This window comes from Hipposideros armiger, unplaced genomic scaffold, assembly GCF_001890085.2.
Source record: "Hipposideros armiger isolate ML-2016 unplaced genomic scaffold, ASM189008v1 scaffold_102, whole genome shotgun sequence".
NCBI lineage: Eukaryota > Metazoa > Chordata > Mammalia > Chiroptera > Hipposideridae > Hipposideros > Hipposideros armiger.
Genome location: NW_017731452.1, coordinates 871,003 through 885,705, shown reverse-complemented (window position 1 = coordinate 885,705; position 14,703 = coordinate 871,003). Strand labels below are relative to the sequence as shown.

The 14,703-nt window shown below is 40.2% G+C and overlaps 1 protein-coding gene across 1 annotated transcript; it reads left to right on the top strand.

Annotated features, from left to right (window-relative positions):
- The first annotated feature begins 4,532 nt into the window (after window positions 1-4,532).
- On the top strand, window positions 4,533-13,014 carry CLEC3A (C-type lectin domain family 3 member A). Its single transcript, XM_019646412.1, has 3 exons — window positions 4,533-4,653; window positions 9,768-9,851; window positions 11,958-13,014. Exons 1-3 carry the CDS (start codon window positions 4,539-4,541, stop codon window positions 12,347-12,349), a joined length of 591 nt encoding a protein of 196 aa, XP_019501957.1. The 5' UTR covers window positions 4,533-4,538; the 3' UTR covers window positions 12,350-13,014.
- Window positions 13,015-14,703: the final 1,689 nt, after the last annotated feature.

Below are 14,703 nucleotides of genomic sequence, written 5' to 3'. Positions count from 1 at the left end.
GATTTTATGTTTTAGGGCTCCCGAATAATTTTTAAATTGTTGTGAGGGACAGGGTCGGCTCTTCCATCTCAAAAGTTTGCCGACCCCTGTCCTAGCCAGTCCTGCAGCCATTTAGTTTCCACTGGCTTTCTCTTAAGGAGGATGAACTGGACTTGGAATCTCTATAAGGAGGAAAAGAAGTTAAAGGAAAGTGCCCATCCTGTCTGGCCTCAGGGCCAAGCACCTACAAGACAATCAGAGCTTGCCTACGGATAAGAATGATGGTTTCTTAGCATGACTCCAAGTGTTATTACACCTAATGAGTCCTGGTCTCTATGCTCTGCCATGAGTTGGGGTTTTGTTTCCTTGGTCAAGCGCTTTTTTCTGGGGCCTCAGAGTGGTGGTGTGAAGGGAGGGAAGCAAAAGCAAAACTGTCCTGCCACACATTAATACAAATGCTATGTGCCAAGTGCTGTGCTACCTGTGGAGTTGAGGTAACCTGACACAGCCCGTCCTCTCTGGAAGCTTACATCCTAGCCAGAGAGTCTGACATCCAGCAAGGAATCAATTGAGTAAACAAATTTTTAAACGAGTACCAAATTGTGATAAGTGCAACCAAGGAGGTAGGGTACTTTGATAGAGGAAACAAAGTAGGACCTTTACGGATTGTGCAGGTAGAGAAGGTGTGTCTGAGAAGGTGATATTTGAGTTGAGACCTAGAGGACAAGAAGGAGTCAGTCATATACAAAATGTATTAATTTGGACATACACCAAGAGTGTGCAAGCGAAGGGGCATGGTAAACCGATAGAGAAAAAGCATGTGGAAAGGCATAGTGGGGTGGGAGGAGAGCCTTAAATGTGACTCAAAGTTGACAAACGTTCTCTGCAACTGGAGAAAGACACCAGGAAAAACCAGGTAAGTTCTTACCAGATAAGAGGGCCTCAGAAACCATGATAAAATGTCTGGGCTTCATTTTAAGTACAATGGGAAAGATTTGGTGGGTTTTAAGTAGGAGTGTGACCATCACGCTCGTGATGTGTGGAGCACTTATTTGAGTTGGGGAGGAGCTGGGATGAGACAGATTAGGATAGGAGCTCTTGGTAGCTTAGGATGGGATGATGGCATCAGAGAGGAGCAATGTATGTGGAGATAGAAACCACAGTACTAGCTGTTGACAAGGTCATGAGAAGGGCCACTGAGGGTAAAGGCATTGGGGCTCAAAGATGACTCGCAGGTTTTGGATTTGGACCACTGAGTGGGTGATGGGGACATTAACTGGGACAGGGACGACTCAGTAGGAACGGATCTTTTTCAAATTCATGGGGCATTAATGGGGGAGGAATCCAAAATCGATTTTGACCATCACGAGTTTGAAATGTCTCTGAGACATACAGCTGGACGTGTCCCGTGGGCAATGGGAAATATGGGTCTGATGGAGATCCAAACTGGGAGGCAAGTGTGGGAAAGTCCCAGACAGAATTTGAAGCCATGAGAAGCAATAAAATCATCTAGTGACAGAGTATAAGAGATTAGAGCAGCCAGGAGAGAATCTGAAGAGAGCCAGGCAATGGACGGGAGGAAGAGGTGAATTCTCAGGTATTTTATTAGAATAAAAAGTGTGGGTTTCAATGAAACTATTCTGTAAGCTACTATAATCTGGATACGTGATATTACACATTTATTCATGGATTCATTCATTCATTCAAACAAAACTCAGAGCTGTTCATTCATTCATTCATTCATTCATTCAAACTCGCAGAGCTGTACAACACAAAGAGTGAACCCTAATGTAAATTATAGACTTTAGTTAATAATATCAATATTCATTCACCAGTTATAACAAATATACCTAATATATATAATATATTTATATATATAATATATATATTATATATTATATATATATAAATATATATAAATGCAAGATACTAATATTAAGAGAAAGTGGAAGGGGCGCAGGACAAAGAGAGGGATCATAAGAGAGCCCTGTCTACTTTCTACTCAATTTTTCTGTAAATCTAAAACTACTCTAAAAAGTAAAGTCTATTAACTTGAAAAAAAAAAAAAGCATGGGCTTTAAGATCTGACTAAAAGAAAGAAAACAAATCAAAAAAGCATCGGAAGCTTTCCTGGAAAGGAAAAAGAGTTTGAAAACAATGTAGATTTATTTTGAAGAAAAAAAGACACCTGATTCTTATAAGTCCAGTTTGAACACAGCACAGATCAAAGGTCCAAGAGAAATCATTGGCTTTCTACCAGCACTCTGTAACTTGGAATCTTTTCTCGGAGTAAAGGATTTGAGAAGCTGGCAGAAAGCATTTTTGATCAATTGTAAGATCAATCATAAAACATCGATCCTTTGCCCTATTCAAATCAAAGCATATTTTTCACAGCTCAGGTCAAAAAAGAGGTCTTTGGGGGTTAATCAAAACTAGATTTTAATTTCTGCTCATACCCTTGGAACCTGAGTGATGTTGAACAAATCCACTTAACTTTTCTGAGGCTCAGTTTATAAAATTGAGAGAATACTCATCCATAAGCTGGCTGTGAAGACTACAAAGATCTGGCATTGCATAAATTCCACATACAATTATAATGATAAGGACATTACAGATATTACTGTTGTCATTATCATCATCATTATTATTATTAAGCCCTGGGTATTGTGCTAAGGGCTAATAACCATTATCTCATTTAATCTTCCCAACAGCCCTATAAAGTAAGCATTCCAAGCCCCGTTATTAAGATAAGAAGAGAACTGCCCAAGGTCACACTGCTGATAAATGGGGGGAGGTAGAATGTGAACCCAGCTCAGCTTGTCTCCACAACCCTCTCAAATGCCTCCTCACAGATCCACCCAACCAGTACAAGGAGTTTGTGCTACAAGTAAAATCTTTTTCTTTCTTAATGTCACACTTACATTGCTAAATTATGTCAGACTCCCCTACATCAGTGGACTTACTGGGGTGTAAATATGTGGGTAGGTTACAAAGTGGCTTCAGCAGGGAGAACATGAAGATGGAGTGGGCTGCGGTTTTCCTCACTAAGATTCACAAGGAATCAATCACTCCTTGATTGATTCCTGTAGTGTCTCAATTTAAAAAAAAAAAAAAAAGATGAAATGCGTTTGGTCCTTCAGTCCTTTCAAAATCTGCAGGCCCTGCCCTCCATCTGCACCTGGTCATCCAGGTAGCACTGTGGATGATGGAGACGGTCCATAGAGTTCCTTCCCCGAGGTCCAGCTTACTCCGCCTTGGTCACACCTGTGTGGAAGTCACTCGCTTTTGATACAAAAGCCTATCTGGCTCCCAGTACTTGTGGTTAAAGCCCATTGTTAAGGCAAGAATAATTCCACTAAGTCTTCCATTCTATTTCTCTGTGATTTTTACATGTCACTTGAATGTCTCATTTAAGTGTTTGGAGTAGCTTCAGAGAAAAAAATGGAGTGGGTGGTGGGGGTCCTCCATAAGAAAACTAGAGCTGATATTTTATATGAGTTCTTATGGAAATAATTAACTGTCTTAATTTTCTGTTCACTCTAAGAATGTCACTCTTGATGGAGCCACAAAACCCTAATAAACGCTTCTACTTTGTTTGTCATGGAATATCCACTTCGGCTGTCTCATTACTCTCTGTGAGCAAGCCGTTCCCAAGCTCCACTTGGGCTGTGTAGACACACAAGTGGGTACAGACACACAGGTGGTTCTGTGGCCTCTCTCTCTCTCTCTCACAAACACACACACACACTCATGCACACACACACACACACACACTCACATACACACACACTCATGCACACACACACTCACATACACACACTCACATACACACTCACATACAAACACACACGCACGCACACACTCACATACACACTCATGCACACACACACTCATGCACACACACACTCACATACACACACACATGCACACACACACACTCATGCACACACACACTCATGCACACATACTCACACTCATGCCCACACACACACTCACACACACTCATGCACAAACACACACACACTCACACACACACACTCACACACACACACACACACATATGCACAATTTTCCTGTTTCTGGGTCATTGGGAGTCATTTTTTGCCCTGAAAACTGAATTAACTACATTTCCCAGAATATTAAGTGAACTCCAAAGCTCCAAATGAAAGACTTAATTAAATCTGAGGGTCTTCACGGAGACCCCAGGCACCCTGAACTTTAAAAAAATTTTTTTACATGAAAGCAGGCAAAGCCCTTCTTTGTCCCTTAGTGCACTCTGATACACCTTGAAAGGGCAAGTCAACTAGGAAATGCAGCAGAAATATTTAAAAAGAAAAGTCTGCCATGAGGAGTGAGCACAAAGGGCCACCTTATGCTGTGGCCAGCAGAGTCATTCAAACATTTCGTCAGCAGGATTGCGGCCAGCCTCCCCAGCTCACTTTTATAAAGCCGGCCCCTGGCATGCCAGGGCACGAGGTGGCTGTGCTGTCTACTTGTCCCTTAGCTACTTCAGAGGAGCTGGCAAGTAGCTAAGTGGACATCAGACTTGCCCGAGAGCCATGGCAAAAAGTGGACTTGTAATTTACGTCCTGGTTATCACCTTACTCCTGGACCAGACCACCAGCCACACGTCCAAATTCAAAGCCAGGAAGCACAGTAAACGCCGGGTGAAAGGTAACGGGGCTTCTTCGTCCAGCAAAATGCTAGGCTCGCTCAGTGTGGGGAGGGGTGTTCATTTCCAGACTTCTCCAGGAGACTGTCCCCGGTGACACCGCCATGCAATCATGTGGGTGTGGCATGTCAGGGGACTATGAATTCCCTGGAGAGTTTGATATTTAAAAGAATCATGTGATACAGTTTTTTCTTTTTTACAGGGGAAAAAAGCCCTTGCAATGTAAAAAAAAAAAGTTCTATATTATATATCCTTTGCCAGGTGGGGTTAGATAAGTAGAGTGTTCTTCAGAGGTATGTGGACATCTGGTATTATGAATGAAGGGTCCAGCAGGACATACTAACTCGTAGAGTACACCATTTCACTAGTAGGGATTGTGTAACTCTATTCAAAGATAATTTTAAAGTAACATAATCTTATTCAGTGTGTCGCAGAGGATAGAGCTATAGGTAAATGTGACTTCTGTTTTGTCACTGGTTATTACGTAGGTGTAGTCTCATAACCCTTGCATGATAAAGACAGTCTATATTATATATTTAAGCTTTTCATGACATAGAAAAAGTGAGCCTCACTTTTACTTAAAAATATTTCAACATGCAAAGTCATATAGAGTTTGAAGCTATTTTAATGCAAAACTGAATCTTCACTCAATGTCAAAGGTTGGGTGGCTTCAATGAGGCTAGGAGGTAAAAAAAATAAATGTTGCAAAGAACAAAGATGATGGCAATTAATTTGCAATATGCTAAAGCCAGTGCAAAAGGAAAAAGTATCAAGAAAGACACAGGCTAATGTTTTATCTCATCCTGTGAGTCATTTTCATGGCAGGATATTTCAAGGTAATTATTAGGATACTATTTCCTTATCAATTTTACTTCATTGATTAGTAACAAAACACACACACACACAAAATACCAACAAAGTTAGTCTTAATTTCACACAACACGAATGGCTGGTGGGTAGAAAGGGGGCTTGTCTCATTGAGTTGTGTTTCAATGATTATAAAGTGTGCTTTTCTAAGAGAATTTGTTTATACAACTTTGATCTGATGCAAGGTTTCTTAAGTGGACACTTTTTTCCTTATAAAACATTACAGTGCCCTGTTACCTCTGTTAATGAAAGATTAAAATATTTCTCATGTGTAGACAAAGTATATTGCTAAAGATGAGGGCAGGGGAAGGAGGAGAGAGGAGGTACTGGATGAGGTGGCATATTTTTGTTGCCAGCACTGCTTTACCACTGTCAGGGAGTGGCAAAGTGGTGACCACCCAACAGGGATGTGGGGAGGGAGATGACTATGGGAATATGTGTGTGTGTGTGCTGTGTGGTTGTTTCTAAAATCATTCCAGTTTAGGTCCTAGTGAGCTTCCCCTTGCCCCTACACACACACACACACACACACACACACACACACACACACACACATTCACTTTTTTTTTTTACTGACTGGGTATACATCTTAAATATCATCCTCCCAAAGCAGTTTTTGCTAATTTTTGCCACTAGGTCCAAAAAAAGCAGACTCTCCAGTAGGTAAAGGAGTAAGTCTACATTTATAGAACAGTTCTTTCCCCACCATCTCACACCCTTAAAATACTTTAAGTACCTGCAAATAATATTTTATGAAATCTAACGTGAGATCCCTTTTCTCACTCTCAATCCTCTCCGCAGAATTACCCACTATCAACTGTTGGGAGATAATATGCCCAGAGTTTTTTTAAATGCACGTTTTAAAATTGATATTGTTAACAAAATAAGAATTGGCTACACGAGTAGCTGTGAGGTAAATTAATTTGCTTCATCGATTAAATCTTGGATAGATATCAACACAAGGTATACCTCAGTCCTTCTAACAGCTGCATAATATTCCATTGTGTGGCTAGATCGTGACTTAATCTGTTCTTTCTTGGTGAACTTTTCTTTTTTTATTAGTTTCAGGTGTACAAAGCAACATCAGTTAGACATTTAAACCCCTCATAAAGTGATAACCCACCGCCCACGCTACTACCTCTCTCACATCTTATATAGCTGTTAAAATACCATCGGCTAGCTTCCCTATTTTGTACTCCACACCCTGTGACTATATATACCTATATATTTAGTTATAGTCGACACTCAATATTATTCTACTTCAACTTCAGGTGTATAGTGCATTGGTAACTTTGCATGTCTTTCTGATCCCATGCCTCAGTGAACTGGTTACATCCTGATAAATCCATCGTAAAGTGAAAATATTGCAAGCCGAAAATGCATTTAATACACCTAGCCTACTGAACATCATCGCTTAGCCTAGCCTACCTTACATGTGCTCATAACACAATATCCAAAAAACGCTGGCTACCCTGTAAAGGTTATTTACACTCGTGATCGCGGACTGACGGGGAGCTGCAGCTCACTGCTGGTGCTCAGCATCATGAGACAGTACATACCACATACGGCTTACCCAGGAAAAGACCACAAGGCAAAGCACAGTGTCTACTGAAAGAGTATATATTGATCCCTATGCTGGGATGTTATGATACATTTCTAGATGCAAAACTGCAGGTTAATCCTACTTTCCAATGGTCTCTCCCCAAATGACAGCATCCATCTATGCTCTCATCTTCCATGTATGAGACTGCCCATTCCCATACACTTTGACAACCCAACATCAAATCATCAGTTTAAGCCCTGTCAACCCAACCAAAAGAACAAAACACTTGTTTTAAAAATTTATATTTCTCTGATTGTTGATGAGGCTGAGGTATTTCTGACTTGTTTACTGGCCATTTCTTCTGGGAGTTATTTTTGCATTTCTATACTGTACCTACTTTTAGAGAACACAATAAAATGAAAGGGAGCCTTTCTTCACAAACTCAGGACGGCAATTGAGTGATTTGGCTCCAAACGCAAGATTCCCTGGTACTTACTTCATAAGTCTCAAAAAATTAAGTGCTGCAGTAAAGAACAAAATATAATTTTTACAATGAAGTAGTTGTTCCCTGAATTAACTGTAGACAAAACACATCCACATTTGTCATAAAAGATGGAAGCAGAAGCCAAGCCACCTGGACAATGCTCCCATAATGATCTTCCAGGGGTCTAATATTAATTCACGTGTCTTTGTGTTAATTACAGTGTTTACAGCTTCCTTGGGGAGGCCACTTATTTAAACAGATTGAAGCAAAGGTACTAGATTTATGGGGGTGACAGATGGGAGGGAGGTTGAGGGCAGGGTGAAATATAAATTGATAGGTACAAAATAGTCATGGGGATGTAAAGTAAAGCACAGGGAATATAGTCGATAATATAGTAATAACCATGTACAGTGCCAGGTGGGTACTAGACTAGTCAGGGAGATCACTTCTTAAATTATGTAAATGTCTAACCACTATGCTGTACACCTGAAATTAATGTAAAATAATATTGAATGTCAACTATAATTGCAAAACTAAAAAGGGGTGGAAAGGTGAAGGGGACTATAAAGTTCAAATCTCTGGGTATAAAACAAATAAGTCATGGGGATGTAATGGGAATGCATAGGGAATATAGATAGTGTGGTACAGTGTCAGATGGTTGTTGGACTTATCATGGTGCTCACTTCTTTAGGTCTATAAATGCTGAATAACAATAGTGTATTCCTGAAACAAATATAATATTGTATGTTAGCTATATTTTAATAAAAATCTTTTTAAAAATAAATAAATAGAATGGAGCAGGAAGCTGAGAGGGCTGGGGGATGACATTTATAAAGTTCACAACTTGTAACTTGAAAGCAAGTCTTCAGGTCTTTGCAAATCTGGCCCCTAATAGCCAGTGGTTTTACATTTTGAATGTACCCTTATATTTATTTATTCTGGGTTGAATGGTCCCATTGAGGAAATCTTTGGATTACTGTATTTCTGAGCTGAGCTATTGGGTGCTTTGAGAATTGACACATAGTGTCAAGTGAAACAGAGGTGGAAGCCACCCCTGCATATTCCTAAAGGCATTTTCCTAACTCAAATGTAGAAATACCTAGCTTGCAAAGCACATGTTTAAGGGGATGGTGAATGAGCATGTTTGGATTTGGGACTGTCCCGAAAAATCCAGGACAAAGCACAGGTTCTCTATTTGGCATTCCCACAAAGAGGCAGCTGGGGACAGTTCATAATAAGCTTTAAGCATCTTCTCTCTCTGAGGCCATGTGTTAGGGAATGAACAGGTAAGGGCAATTGCTGTGCAGAGAAGCAGAGGGGAGGGATTGGAAGAGAACAGAATTGGAGCCAATGAGAGTTAAATCCTGATTCTGCACCTCACTATCTGGATGACCTTTTGTAGGTTAATTCAGCTCCTGGGTCTCTATTTCTTCTTCTGTGAAATGAGGATAGTAATAGTGTCTACCTCATAGGAATATTTAAATAATTAAGCTCCTAGCACACAGTGTATGGTGGCTTTTAATGCTTTCCATTTTTATTATTTCTTATGTGTTATTACTATCCCTGCCTTTGAAGAGCTCATAAGCTGACAATACCTAAGACAGTCCCCATCAGTTCTGGAATGCTGTTTATTCATTCAACAAACATTATGAGCACCTATTATATGCCAAGCATTGTGTTAAGCATCAGGAATACCATGGATAACCAGACAGATAAAATTAAGTAAAATAATTATAGACTGGAGACAGTGCTCTGAAGAAAAATAAAGGTTCGAAGAAAGAGATTAGCCAGAGGGACGCTAATGTAGAGAGGATAATCAGAAAAGTTTTCTCAAAAAAGGAGATGTTTAAACTCAATAAGCTGATGGGCAGGAGTGTTCCAGGCAGAAAGAATCCAAAGGAAAGGGTCCTGAGATGAGACAGCCTGTTGTAGGATGCATCTGAGGCCTGATGGAGGCAGAGTACCACGGGGTGGGGCCGGGGAGACCGATGGGAGCCCCATCTCACAGAAGGATATTTTAGTATTATTACCCCCCACCAAACCCTTATGAATCCTCCTGAACAACTTATTTTCATGCATTACGTTTCATGTACACTGGGCTCAATTTCATCAATGCCACCCTCACCTTATATTGCGGGTCCCAAAGCTTTATTTTATTTTGTTTTATTTTCATCATATACTTTTCATTCCTCTTACCCCACCCCACCTTAAAATATTCCCAGAAAAGAATGGAGACCTGAAGACTCAAGTTGAAAAGCTCTGGAGAGAAGTCAACGCCCTAAAGGAAATGCAGGCCCTGCAGACAGGTAAGGCCTATCTCATCGATGCTTCGTCTCAAAAGAGATACAAGAAAAAATTGTGATTTGCCAGCAATTCAAACCATACTGGAGTACATGTCAAGTTCTAGGTGACGTCTTATTAAAAGAGGCATTGATAAGCCGGAGATGTGTCCAGGAGAAAGGATCTTAAAGCTGAGGAGACGATTGTTTTAGGAAATCAGCTTGATTTTTACCCCCTTCTTCTATAGATGGGTGGTATAGAAATAAAAATAGGCATTTTGATAATACATTTTTTTAAAATATTTTTATTGGGGAATTGGGGGGATGGGAACAGTGCTGGGGAATTGGGGAATTGGGAACAGACAAGTTGCTGTCGTTTTTGTTCTTCAGTCTAGTTGTGGAGGACGTTGCTTCACTGGCCCAAGTTGGCACCATCATTGCACTCTTCCCGGGCGAGGCAGATCAGTCACCGGCTTCTGGACGGCCGCTCACGCTGGCTGCTGGCCACACACGGTAGCCCATGGCAACCCACTGCCACAGGGACTGCAGCCCATGCCGTCGCCGGCGACTCATGGCAGCCCAGCTCCAAGTTGAGCTGTTGTTCAGCATCTTAGCTGTGGAGGGCAGTGTCACTGGCCCTCATATGTGGGATCCGAACCGGGGCCCTCTGGCATCCCAAGCGAGTTCTTAACCATCGCGCCACTCGGCCGGCCCTGATAATACATTTTAAAAGTCTGCTTATAATTCTTCCCTTATAGACGAAACAGAATTGAAGCAAGTATTAATTAGCTTAAATAATCAGCATTCATTAGATGTTTACTAAGTGTTTACTGGGAGATTTGTTGTGATTCAACTAAACACAGGGTCACAGGACACATCAAATGCGCATGGAAAGACATCGGTTAGAACTACAGCTTGCCAACAGAGGGCAGCACCTGGCATTCCGCTTTTCTTGAGTAGAGCTCCCAAGGGCCTACTGTCCAGGAGCGACCCTTCTTGGCTCCCAAGGATGAGGAAATGATAGTCACACTGGGCGGGCTCAGGAACAGCCCAGGAACCAGTACTCTGTAGGCAACTCTAAAAACAGAGCTTTGAGTGTCCCACAAGGGACCTGCCCAGTTACAAGAGTTACAGCTTTCGGGGAAGACTGAAGTTATGGCTTTCCATCAAAGTATAATTCCCAGACCATCCCTATGTTACCAATTCAAGGTCATTGTTCCCATAAGCAATGTTGCCTAGTAACACTGGCGACATATTCCCTTTACCAGGTTTCCAGGGGAACAGAATTAGAAAGTTAAAGAGAGGACAAATATGCATGCAGAAGGGGAAAGAGTTTTGTTAACCCTTTACTCACAGTCAGGCATTATAAATACTTTATAAACACTAACACATTAATCCTCTAACAATGTATGAGCTATGTGCCATTATGATTATTATCATTTTACAGTTGAGGACACTGAAGCACAGAGCAACTAAGTAATGTTCAAGGTTTACACAGCTACTAAACATCAGAGCCTGATTCTCCAATGCTTTCCCCTAAAACTATCTTTATGTTCGGTTTATCCTGGATAACCTAAACAATATTACCAGGGCTGTTATCTGCATAAAAAAACCCACTATCTCTCTATATGCATACTCAGACTTTAGTTTTTAATAATTATAAAATACCATTCCAGTTCCAAAAGTCTCCAGGAAATTCAGCTCATAACGGATTTACACAAACTATGAAGCATGTATATATCAAAGCAGCATGAGGCTAAAGGCCATGTTTTGAGGATGGAACACACCTGGGTGTGGATAGTTGTGATCTTGCATGCTATGTAAATTACGTTTTTATATGCTAAGTTGTTACGTGTAACAACTGTTTTAAGCCTCAATACCCTGATATATAAAGATGGCAGTAATAAAATCCCACTTCATGGGATTGTTGTGATTTTTATATTAAGTTCATTTACGTAAAGTGCTTCGCGCAGTGTCAGACGCATACAATGTTAACTCTCTAATAAATGTTGATACATCATTATCATCATACATCATTCATTCCACAAATATGTCCTGCTATTTGCCAGGCCCAGTCTTGGATGCATTATATTCAAAAAGCATCTTAATATGTCAAATTTCTCATCTTTACAGTCTGTCTCCGGGGCGCAAAAGTTCACAAGAAATGCTACCTTGCTTCAGAAGGCTCGAAGCACTTCCATGAAGCCAATGAAGACTGCATTTCCAAGGGAGGGACCCTGGTTATCCCCAGAAACTCTGATGAAATTAATGCCCTTCGAGACTATGGTAAAAGGAGCCTGCCAGGTGTTAATGACTTTTGGCTGGGTATCAATGACATGGTCACAGAAGGCAAGTTTGTTGATGTCAACGGAGTTGCCATCTCCTTCTCCAACTGGGACCGTGCACAGCCTAATGGTGGCAAGCGGGGAAACTGTGTCCTGTTCTCTCAGTCAGCTCAGGGCAAATGGAGTGACGAGATCTGTCGTAGCAGCAAGAGATACATATGCGAGTTTATCATCCCTTAGTAGACCCTTCTCAAATGCATCTCCCAAGCAAGATCAGTCGTGATTTATAGGCTGATGGTTCCCAAGCACAAGTCAAATTGTTTTTAGGAATACCAGAGTCGGCCAATTTGCTACCGTATTTCATTGTGATTTCGCCCTTCATGGGGTAAGGAGAATCATAAAATAATGATCCAGCTATGTGCACCCTGTTTAAATGGCTTCTGCAAAACAAACTATCAAATCCTTCTCTCTTTCCTAGTCCCTCTCACTTTTATAGACCGGCTCTATGTTTAAAATACAACAGCCAGAAAAGCAACCTTCTCGAGAGTTTAGTATACATTTGATTGATGAGAATTCTCTAAATCAGAGATTCTAGGTACTATGTAATCCCAAAACTTTTCAGTCTGATGCTCAATCTGTCCCATCTTGGTCATATGACTTGTTAGCCCATAACCCTCTTTTTGAGTTGCTACATCTCCTGGTGCAAGTTATATCTTGCCTGCCACATAAGATTCTGATTCTATCTTGCCTGTCTCCAATTCTGATTAACTCTTTTTACCTTAAGAACGTTTTTTTGATAAAGTTCCTAGTCAAGACCTGAAAAGTACCATATTTGGTCAATTTCCACTCCCAGCATTACATTACAATTTCCAATTTGAATGAGTAACTCTAAAGCAGAACAAAAGCAGCAGATTATATGAGAAAAAAAAACCGGAAAAAAAAGTCTACTATTTTTTTGCTTTCGTATCCTGTCTACCTTTATGAAATTGAAGGGAGACATTATATATGTTTTATATGTTAATTTCCTTTTTTACATACTTTATATACTTATATATTTCAATAATCATATATTTAAGTCTATTAGGGACAATCTATCTTTGGAGGTTGAAAATTGAATTTATATAATGCTGATTTGGAGTTATACATCTATGCAATTTTCTATTCTGCCAAATGCTAATTAATTATTTACATTGATTGTGTAAAATAACTTCATTGCTTAATATGAAATTACAAAGTTTAGGCTTGAGGGAAATGGGCTTTTTAAAAGCAAACAATTCTAATTATGTTCTGTTCTTCAAATGTCTTTTTTTTTCTTTAAATATTGAATGTGTTTTGTGAACAATGTCCTCTACAAATTTTAACTACGTACATGTGCTTGGAATTAAGTTTTAGTTCTTTTCATCGTACAAAAATAAAGCCTGAATTCTGATCAATGTGGATGTATTTGGATGTTGACTAGTTATTCAGACTATGTTGGTTTATATCAAACTTGGCACAAGTTTGCAGCAAAATACCCTGGATTTGCTCAAACTGATGATTTACATGTACTAATCATTTTACCTGACAATAAAGGGGTAAAGCCTGAGAGAAGGAGAAGAACTTGAAAAAGAAAATTGTACCTGCAACTGTTTTTGGTTGACCCTGGTCAACTCTCTACTTCAACACAATTATAATCACCTTAAAGATGATGACAATAATGAAATTAGAAGGCATTAATGGTGGTCTATTCTCATCATATTCCAGGTACTGTGCTAAATTTTTCATAATGATTAACCTCCAGAACAACCCTGGGAATTAGGCTCTAGAATGATATCATTTCACAGAAGAATAAACTGAAGAAGAGAGATGTGGTCACTTGCCCTAAGTTACATGCCAGGAAGTAGTGGCATTGTGACCAGAACCCAACAAGTCACTCAGATAGCGGAGCTACGACAAGGTCAAGCCTGTGCAAGTAGGCAATGGAAGTGGATTCTAACCTATTCTCACAATTCCCTCATTTGGGGTAACAACTGGACAAACAGCTGATCTTGGTGAGACATTCAGTCTGAGGATGCTTCAAAATGGCTGAAAAAAAGACTATAGCCACACAAGTCATCAACAGAGTTTGGGTCTCTAGGAGATGGAATTAAATAAGATCATCCTTCATCAAGCACCCCACCCAGAAAACTCAAGAGAAGAAGCTTAATTCAAAGGAATAAATGAAGACTAGTGAGGTGAAATAAAGATGAGTTAGCAAGACAAAGAGATGGATGGGAGACACAGCAGGAGTGGACAGAGTGGATTAAGAGATTTCCTGGCTGGCCCAAAGTCAAACTCATGACCTTGACTTTATTATTTAGCCAATCAACCAAAAGTCACACCCACAAGATTCACTAATCTAGACTTCACTTTGGTCTATTTTAAGCCTGTTGGGCACTATTTAGCAAAGACTTGGTCTTTAGGCAAGATTGATAAATAGATCCTAATTCTTAGTCCAACTTCTGACTCCATGAAAGCTGTCTGGACTATAGAGTGGAAAGCATCCTAAGGCTTGATGGAAAGAGAGCCATGAGCAATTAGCAATATTTGTCACAAGCTCATGGTAGGAAGGTGTC